The sequence below is a fragment of the Quercus suber genome, unplaced genomic scaffold, assembly GCF_002906115.3.
Source record: "Quercus suber isolate HL8 unplaced genomic scaffold, Cork oak 2.0 scaffold_44, whole genome shotgun sequence".
NCBI classification, from domain to species: Eukaryota; Viridiplantae; Streptophyta; class Magnoliopsida; order Fagales; family Fagaceae; genus Quercus; species Quercus suber.
Window position 1 is genome coordinate 1,713,990 of NW_027069509.1, and position 10,261 is coordinate 1,724,250.

The 10,261-nt window shown below is 30.2% G+C and overlaps 1 protein-coding gene across 1 annotated transcript; it reads left to right on the forward strand.

Annotated features, from left to right (window-relative positions):
- The first annotated feature begins 4,028 nt into the window (after positions 1-4,028).
- Positions 4,029-6,652, forward strand: LOC111994093 (plant cysteine oxidase 2). The gene is given in 6 exon segments (XM_024025952.2): positions 4,029-4,431; positions 4,550-4,621; positions 5,325-5,476; positions 5,559-5,630; positions 5,633-5,758; positions 6,352-6,652. Coding segments are annotated over 4 exon segments (522 nt in total). The 5' UTR covers positions 4,029-4,431; positions 4,550-4,621; positions 5,325-5,376; the 3' UTR covers positions 6,576-6,652.
- Positions 6,653-10,261: the final 3,609 nt, after the last annotated feature.

Genomic DNA, 10,261 nt, shown 5'->3' on the forward strand with positions numbered 1-10,261 from the left:
CATATATATATATATATATATATATATATATATATATATTTATATGGAGTATTTATATATATATATATATAAGGACATACATTAGTAAACAATTTTAAGAAACTTTTTATGGAACACCGTAAAAGTAATTAACTATTTTATATATATATACCAATTCAAAGCAAAGTCACTGTTTTCCTTTTTCCATTTTCTTTTTGTACAATGCTCAGGGCATTCAAATGCTTCCTCTGTTGATAAGCAGGCATTTGTTAACCTAATCAAGCCAGTGGTATGAATTAGCCACACCATCCTAACTTACTCTCCTGACTTGCTTTCTATTAGAGCCAGAAAATTGTTTATGGTATGTACTTAAATTTCATCTACCATGACTTTCCACTGCTATGCTAATATGGTATTATCTCCATTGTTAATTAACTTTTAGTGGCAGTCTCAGAACCAGAATTGAGTACTGATTGTAAATTAATGTTACTCTGAAGTTAGGACAATACCTTAGAGGAGTCATAACCCATCTTTTTTTTTTTTTAATTCTCCGTATCTAATGTTTTTTGGAAATGACAAAATTTAGTTACAAAATTCTTTTTAAAAAGTTAACATTACTATATATTTCAAAAATCTAACTACTGAACTGCATGTTTTTTATACTTTTAATACACATGTCAAATTTTGTGTCAATCAGATATTATTTATTATATGATCTATAAACTTATATTATATGCATTATTTTAAACTGTTAAAACTTGCAATTTAAACAATTTATTAATGACATAGTTATTGATCTTTAATTTTCTAGAAATTTTGCAAGCGTGGAGGATATAAGAAAAAAATGTAATCTAATAGTAGATTTGTCAAAATTCACCTCCAATAAAAAGATACTAATCAACAACTTATTTTGTAATATTTTGTAATTTGCTGAGTTGTTAAGTCGTGGACAAAGACATGAACCTACCACCGTCACATACTAATCACAATCTGTTATTTTAATAACTTAAAAATTAAACAAAAAAAAAATTAAGGTGTGTACATAAATTTAGTCTTATCCAACAGTATCAATTGTGCAAATCTGCTCGTCTAGGTTTTCTTCTTTTTATTTATTTATTATTTTTTTAAGGGGTCTAGCAACTATACATTGTGAAACTAATATAAAAATCCATCAAATGAATTAAGCGATTACCTTTATTAAAGATTTTATTAAATTACAAAGTTTCCTTACATTTGGGTGTAGCTTCAAATTAAATCCTAAATTTTTTTAAGTCATCAAAATCATTAATTTTCAATTGTTTCAATTCATACTCTTAATAACCCGGATGTATATGGGGTGGAGAGATTATATACACCCAAAAGAATAGTTAGATGCTCAAAGAGGTCTGAATACCCTCATTTGTAAATAATAATAAAAAAATCATAATGAGTCACTATACTAACAGTAATAGAAATGCACAACAATGACTAAAATATGTCTAAACATAAAAAAATTTTGATGAGAAATTATAAAAATATGTGGTACACTATACATATGAGAACTGTGAAATTGTACAATAATTAGTCATTAGTTATTGTCAGCAAAGCATTCACAATATTATATAAATTTATGTTCCTATCATATACTGCAATATAAATATTGTGTCCTACATGTTATGATTGTGCCAAGTGGATGCCATCTTTTTTTGCCATTTTTTTTTTCATTTTTAATAAGATCTTTGATAGTATATATGAGAATTATGAAATTATATAATAAGTTGTTTAGTAATTGACTAATGTCTCCAAGTCATTCCTAATTAACTTAATATTATACTAGCCTTACTATTATGTTCATGCTCAAGGATTTTTCTTTGAAAAATGCTAGTAACAAGTTGTGATAGGTTTTTATTGATGGACAAAAAAATAATTTCAGTAGTAGATTCAATAACAACTTACCATTTATAATTTTTTGTGAAAATATTGTAAAAATGTTATGTACATATCACTTTCTTTTCTTTCTTTTTTTATTAAATTTTTGAGAAGATAGTTGAAGCCTAGAAGGAGATGATAACTAGTTAACTACACCAAAATAAGCACACACAATATATATATATATAGAGAGAGAGAGAGAGAGAGAGAGAGAGAGAGCCATGCATAAAAATACCACTTATAACCACAGGTAATTACACTCCTATATCCTAATAGTGAAAATAGACTACTTTTAAGGAAAATGAGGTGTTGCCTCGTTTTAATGAACTTTCCGTAAGTGTCTTTTTTGTTAACTTTATTAGATATTTTATTTTCACTTGACCTCTTTATATTGTATTACAAAAGTTTTTGAAATTCTCACAATTTTACAAGTTATTATTGTATAATATATATATATATATATATTAAGTTTAAATTATTTTCTATATTAAAAATTTCCATTACAATTATCCACATCATCATATTTTCTTTAATTGAGTTTAGATTTTATTATATATTTAAAACTTCCATATACAAACATAATATATTTTTTATCTAATTAAAATTCAATGCTATATTTAAACCTTCCTTGAGTCTTGTCACATAATATTTTCTTTAATTGATAGAATAGATTGTTACATATACAAACAAAATCATAATAAATTTCTATTAATAATTATCATAGTTATCATATTTCGTATTTGGAAAATGCTAGAGATACAAACTGTTTTACAATATTTTTTACAAACTACTGATATGGTGAGTGATTATTGGTAAGTGAAAAAGTAATATTTGTGGTGGGTTCAAATGAGAATAAATAAGAATTGGTTACATCAATAGTTTGTAAAAATGTTATAAAATAATTTGTAACTATAATATTACTCTTTATATTTAGATTTTAAAAAAAAAGTAATGCTAGAAATACAAACTTTTTTTACAAAAAATTTTACAAACTGCTGATGTAGTGAGTAGTGATTAGTAAATGATAAAAGTGATATTAATAGTTGGCCTAAATAAAAACCAATAAGAAGTTGGCCACATCAACAGTTTATAAAATAACTTGTAGTTGTAGCATTACTCTAAAAAAATTAGAGAACAAAAAGTTATAATTTGTTAAATTTTCATTCGTATTGCATAGGCCAGATTACGACTAGAATAAATAGTTCGAATATAGGCATTACAATTTTTCACATCATTATTCTAATATGTGTATGTGTGTGTGATAATTGACTTTAAATTCTATAAGGGTTCCTTATAAAACCTTCTATATTCACATATTCTATTATCATCATATAATAATTTCTTTAAATGGTAGAATAAATAATAATACAATCATAAGAAATACTTATTAATAATTTATTCAAATTCATATTTAGAAAATAAATGAGAGAAGTGTATATTATATATTACTACTATGTAATAAAATGGTGTTCTACATGCTATGGTTGCATTAAGCGAATATTCTCTATTTTTTTCCCTTTTTTTTTTCTACTACTCGATTAAAATTCTACTACCAAGATTTTATTAAAAATTAAGAGAAGTTTATACTTTATTTTATGTTGTTTTAGTAGTCAACCATAATTTTTTTTTTAATAACAAATTTGGTCGTTCACGTCATGTTTTAACTATGTGGTTCAATGTAAGTATATAATTAAATACGTACATTTGTATGACATAATTTCACGATGTGATTCATTATAAGTTCATATAAAATAATTTAGCTAACGTAAGATCGATTCCCAAGTTCCTTGAAATCATGATCTAAGTATCTAACCTGTGACAAAAAGAAAATTGCCCAATTAGGGCTGCTTAATTTTGATTAGTTCTTAGAAAGAATCAACCAAACCCTTAATTCTATTGGTTTAAATGAAAGGGAAAAGTAGAGATACCATCCCTGTGGATGTAGTGTACCTTTAGAGCATCCACATTGGGGCTTCTATATGCCAAATGCTAGGAGCATTTGGCATTTAAGCCCCAAAACCCATCAGCAACGGGAAAGCTATATCCCATATGCCAAAAAAAAATGAGATTTAGCTACAGTACTATCTCAAATGTAAGATAGTACTGTAGCTGAATCTTATAAAAAAAAAAAATTTTAATGGTTTTTCCCTGGGAATATATCTCACCTCCTTCGTTATTTCTCATCTTTTCTTTTTCTCCGTTCTCTCTTTCTCCTCTACTGTGTGCTCTCTTCAGACCCAATACTTTGCCCCTCTCTCTCCGATCAGTTATGGATGCTTCTCTCTCTCCGATGACCCTCTCTCTCCGATAGTGATTCCGACGAGGCATCCGTGCTCCGATCCCCTTACCGATTCACTCCTCTCATAAATCGGTTTGGATTCACCGATTCACTCATCTCTTTTTACCGATTCACTCGTCCCTTTACCGATTCATTCATCTCAAGGGTTTGTGGGTTTGGATTAAGATTTTGTTTGCAAAATCTCTTCACGAAGCTCCATCGGTCTCTCAAATCAAATCAAAATCAAAATCAAAGCAATTTACTAGGTGGGTTTTGTGTTTGTGTTTGTGTTTGTGTTTGTGTTTGTGTTTCTGCAATAAAAAGGGGGATTCAGCTTGTGTTTGTGTTGGGTTTTGATCTAAGAATGGCTGTTGATGTTTGCAGAGGTGGGATTCAGCTTCATCACGAGGGGTTTTCGTTCTCTGTCGGATTAGCATCTTCAGAAACTTTGCTCAGGTTCAACTTCAATTACCAAAATCCCAATGTTATTAGATAATCATTATATTGTCATCATCATCTATGACACCTATCAAAGAACAAATGATTAAACTAGTTTTAGGTGAAGTTGGAATTGGTCGTGACTTCTTTGTTTATGGTTTTGATTTGGGACGTGAAATCTATTTCAGTCTTCAGAGTTCAAAGCCTTTGCTTTGATGTTTTTTTCCATGGAATTTCGTGATTAAGATGACTGTGTAATTAAGCCCACTATGCAATGTTCCTTATACTTATTAAAAGGCACTTCACTTTAGTAGTTCTTGGAAATAAACCTTGAAACTTGTCACTGTAAATAAATGCCAAGCCCCAAGTAGTGCACCCAAAAAGGAGAGCTTGAAGCAAGATTGGTTATGCGTGAAAATAGATAATGATGGTCAAATTATGATGAATATTGAATCTGTTTAGCAAAGCCCTTTTGACATTGAATAATCAATTTCTGCAATCATATAATTTCAGCTGCAGCATAAGAAAAAGAATTAAAAAAATGTGCATTTGCATTTTTTGATCAAGTAGTTTTAGACATTCGATCAACTCAAATACTTCAATGGTATAAGAACGAAGACCATTCTCTTTCTCCTACTCTCTACTCTCTGTTTCTTAAAATATAAGTTTTGTTAATATATTGAGATTGCTTTTATTTCGATAATCTATTATAATGAGATAGCTTATTCTTTCTACCCGCAACTGGAGTTATTCCCCTTCACAACCTTCCAGGAATGACTGTTTTTAGTAAGCTTCTACTAGGAACAATGCACATCAAGTCGTATGATTTGGTTGATCCTATCAATTTGGATGGCTCGGTGCCATCCTCTCAACGTGAGTCTCTCTCCTTGCCTTTTGAACACTGAATTGTAGTGAGATGTCGCGGTGGTGTTTGACTGAAGTAGCTATATTGCAGTGAGATTGGCAAAGCTGAAAGCTGACAGAGTCTTCGAGGCTCCTTGTGACACTTCAGTATTATATCCAACAACAGGGGGAACATCCATGCTTTCACTGCCATAACACCATGTGCAGTGCTTGATGTGATTGGACCTCCCTATTCCAAAGAAGATGGTCGGGATTGCTCCTACTATAAAGATTATCCCTACACTGCCTCAAGTGAGTGAAACTCTTGCTCTCTTCTTACTTCAACTGCTTGCACCATGTTATCTTAGCTGAGTGTAAAAAGTATTTTACTATGAATGTTTCCATTAATAACGGTAGTTATGTTAAAGTGGTTTACCCTTTGGAGTTGGGCACTGAGCTTTGCCTAAATTGTTGACTGTATTTCGTTTAAATACAAATTTGGTCAAAGACACTTCAATTCAGTCCCTCGAGGGACCTATTAAGAACCTTTCCCTTGGTTATGAGAGAGGTAGAAGAGTAATCCTTTTTCATACATACACCTATGTGCCTAGATATCTATGTACAATTATACATACTTTGTACCAAAACATGGTAAAATTAACTCTATCCCAACCAATTCCTGTAGCGGTGCATCTCTAACTGGTATTGGTGAATGGTGATGCATTCTAAAAGCTTGAAACTAAAGTTTGATCCCCACATTCAAATGAAAGATGAAACTTTGATGTGAAGTTGTCTTTTTTATTTTTTTTCAATAAAAATATCTTAGTCCTTCATTCTAAAGTAGATTGAAATGAAATTTAGAAGAATCCTTTTTAACTTATACGTTTCAATTTTAACTGATCCAGATGGAGAGGCAGCATTGACAACAGAGGACAGTGACAGTTATGGATGGTTGGAAGAGATTGAAATGCCAGAGAACTCGCAAATGGATGGAATTGAATACTTAGGGCCGCAGGTTACTGAGCCTAAGTGTTACCTATTCCATGTATACAGCCCCCCTTCGTGTTTTTTATTGAAAATTTTCTCTACAGGTTTTTGTTTTCATTTTCATAATCTTGTATGTTGTTGAATATAACCGTGTTAATTATAGAGTTCTTTTTGGACTTTTGCTTTAAAGCGATATATAAAATGATTCTTTTAGATATATATCTCAAATAAGGACACTATTTTCCTTGTGTATGGTGCATGAAATTTCTGGTAGACACAAAATTCACGACTGTCAATTCATTTTTTTAAATGGATCTTTACAACTGTGAAAGTTGTTATTCTTACGTTAAAGAAGAGATGCCGGCAGTAGATCCATATAAGAACCACTTTCTGGTAGACACAAAATTTGGCAGGTTGTGTGTGTGTGTGTGTGGGAAAGGAATTGAAAAGAAAAAAAATTTGGCAGGTTGTGTGTGTGTGTGTGTGTGGGAAAGGAATTGAAAAGAAAAAAAAATTGGCAGATTGTTGAGGATATTCCAACGTGTGTGTGTGTGTGTGTGTGTGTGTGTGTGTGTGGGGGGGGGGGGGGGGGAAGGAATTGAAAAGAAAAAAAATTTGGCAGGGGTATTCCAACCGTTGGACTGGAAAAATTTGAAAAAGCAGTTGAATTTGAAACAAAAAAATGATGGTTGGAAAAGTAATAATAAAGAAAGATTAAAAAAATAATATTTTAATAAAAGGATGAGATATAGAATTTTAGGATGTTGAGTGTATTGTAAAATGGGATGGTATAATAGATAAAGTAGCTTTTTGAGATTGTAAAATAATATGAGATTTAGCATCCGGATGTGGATGCTCTTAGAAGTTAAAACATGAAGTTATCGTGTGTTTTATTTTATTTTATTTATATCCATTAATCCTGATGAGATTTCAAACCTAGAAGCTTTACCAATCCCACTCTATTTGTAGCAATTAAAGCTGAGTCTCAATGTCAATAACCTTCGTAGATGTCATGATGAGAATAGTTTCAACTTACTTCTTTCCTCTTGTTAATGGTTTGGGCTCTCTGGTTCAGGTTGACCACCCATTTTATAGGTATAAATGTTAGTACGTAGTAGGTTAAAAGACAGACTTTTTTATTTTTTGAGGAACAGTTAAAAGATAATCTTCGACTTTGCAACCTACCATTTTTGGATGAGAACGGATATATAAAAATAAAATAAAATATAATAATAATAATAATTAAAATTAAAATTAATAAATAAATAAATAAATAAACATTCAGAGTATATAAACTTTGCAAATATGGTTATTCATTCTTTGACTTAGTTATTATTTACAAGAGCCAGGCAAGTTGGAATAATCCTAGTCACCCAAACAAAAACTTATTCCTACTTTACTGGCTATGCTTCACTGATCTTTTAAATTATAATGCTTTATTTCGGGTCTTGTTTGCGATCTGATAGGCCTAATGTGCCATCTGTTGATGGCCAAATCCTTGTTCAAGTCTGGACCCTTTAGTAAAATTTCATTAGTCAATGAGTGATCCAAATTCAATCGTTGTCAAGGTGAGACAAATTAAATATAGCTAGAGCCTACTGGAGGATCACTTAAATTAATAATCATAAGTAGTCCTATTAAAATTAGATGGTACAATCCACATCAGTTGGGATCACATATTGCAGGGCTCAATGTGATGGCTGTCACATATATATTACAAGTTGCAACAATTTTAAGCACTTATTACAAGAGAGAACAATCTCAAAACAAATGAGTTGAAGGGTACATCATTTTTCATAATTACTAACATATCTACTGTGATTCATACATACTAAAAGTGGCGTAAGGAATAGATCAAAATGAAAGTTGTTCAAGATGCTCTAATTTTTTTTTTTTTTTTAATTTATGAACGTTTAACAATACTACATTGACCATCACTTTCCAATAATTTCTAGAAGAATTTCCCAAAATTATGTGAAGGACATGGAAGTTCATCTCAATGTTTCTTTAGTTTTGCATGTCTTCATTTGCTTCCCTTTTTTCTTTTATACAAATTAAGTAGAAAAATGAGATTCAAATCCTAAACGTTTCTGTTGAAAAAATAAAGGGTTAAATACTATATTGATCCCTAAACTTTATCAAATATTTGTTCTTCATCCCTGAACTTTGAAAAGTTCTTTTTTCATCCTTAAACTTTGTAAACAATTTTTTTCAATAGTTTAGAGACAAAAATAGGGATTAAAAAAAAAAAAAACTTTTTCAATAGTTTAGGAATAAAAAAAAAAAACTTTTTTAAAGTTTAAGAATGAAAGTAAAACATTTTCAATAGTTTAGGGGATGAAAAACAAACTTTTCTACAATTTAGAGATGAAAAACGAACTTTTGGTAAAGTTTAGAGACCAAAATAGTATTTTACCCAAAAATAAAAAAGTGTCATATTAACCAAAACGTCATTGACCCTGTGTACTTCCCGTTCCTTTGTTTTTCCTTTCTGTTATATTTCTATAGTTTGTTTGAGTCAGCCAACATTAAGAAAATAAATATATTCATAAGTGAATATTTAATTCTAATCACACATATGGGTATGGACATGGATAGACATTCCAAAGTTTACAACTCAAATCAAGAGACTACCAACTTAATTCGTTGTACAGCCAGTGTTTCACATGCAAAACTTGATTAAATTGTAAGGTTCATGAATGAGGACAGATCAATCAAAAATATTGTTTAGATGTATTGCATTGTTTTATAGTACTCCAAAGCTCACATGTGCAAACAGGGGCGTAGCCAGGAATTTTTACATGGGTGAGCCGATTCGAACCATGAAGGTTGAAATTGACGACGATGAGTATCATCGTTATATGGATAGTCTATATTTTTAGGTTGATATAGACCTTCTTTGAGATAAACTCGTTGAATTTCATCTTGTTTGTTAATAGAGAATTCACATATTTGTTTACGTAATCCTAGATCATGATTTATCTCTTCAGATTGAATTCTTGAACATTTGGAGGGATTAGAGTGTTCATCAAGCATTGAAGTATCAACATTTGTTTCTACAGTCACAGGTGTCCTAATTTCTAAATTGCTAACATCTTTTTTCTTAAAGAATGCATCAATTAATTTTCGTTTGCTCATAATTCTTTTAGCTTTAAGAATATGACTCAAAAATTAACCTGAAAAGAAGTTTAAAAAATAAAATTTTAATTAGAAATTTTACTTAGTTATATGGATGTTGTTCATACTTAAGAAAAAACAAAATTTCCACTATAATTTAAACATACAACCCATTTTTAATACGACTTTAATTAATAATAACCCCTAAAATAAAAACAAAAATTAAACACACAAGTATTGGTACACAACATAAACCAAACAATTTAACAACACCCACAGCCACATCCACAGCCACATGATATCTAACTAATCAAAAGTAGGTGATAAATCATAACAATGTTACCTTAGAAACTTTGCCTTCACAAATTGCAAAGATGGGTCACCCGTGTGGCAATGCCTACTGCTTCTGTCTGACTGCCTCCAACTTTAGATCTTCCCTTCAAGACTCATCACAAACAATCTCCCCGTGCCTTCAATCATGTATTTCTCTAAAAAATCTATGAAAATATAAAGAGCATGTGAATATTTAGGTGTAGATAGTTGAAAAAAAAAAAAAAAAAAAAAAAAAAAACACTGAAAAGAGATGAATGTCTAATGCTTAAGAAAGAGAAAAAAACTCATTAGTCACCAAATAGTCACCAAGTTTCAAAACTAAAACTGATGAAGAAAGAAAAAATTGGTCAGGAATTTTTTTTTTTTTTTTTTTTTTTT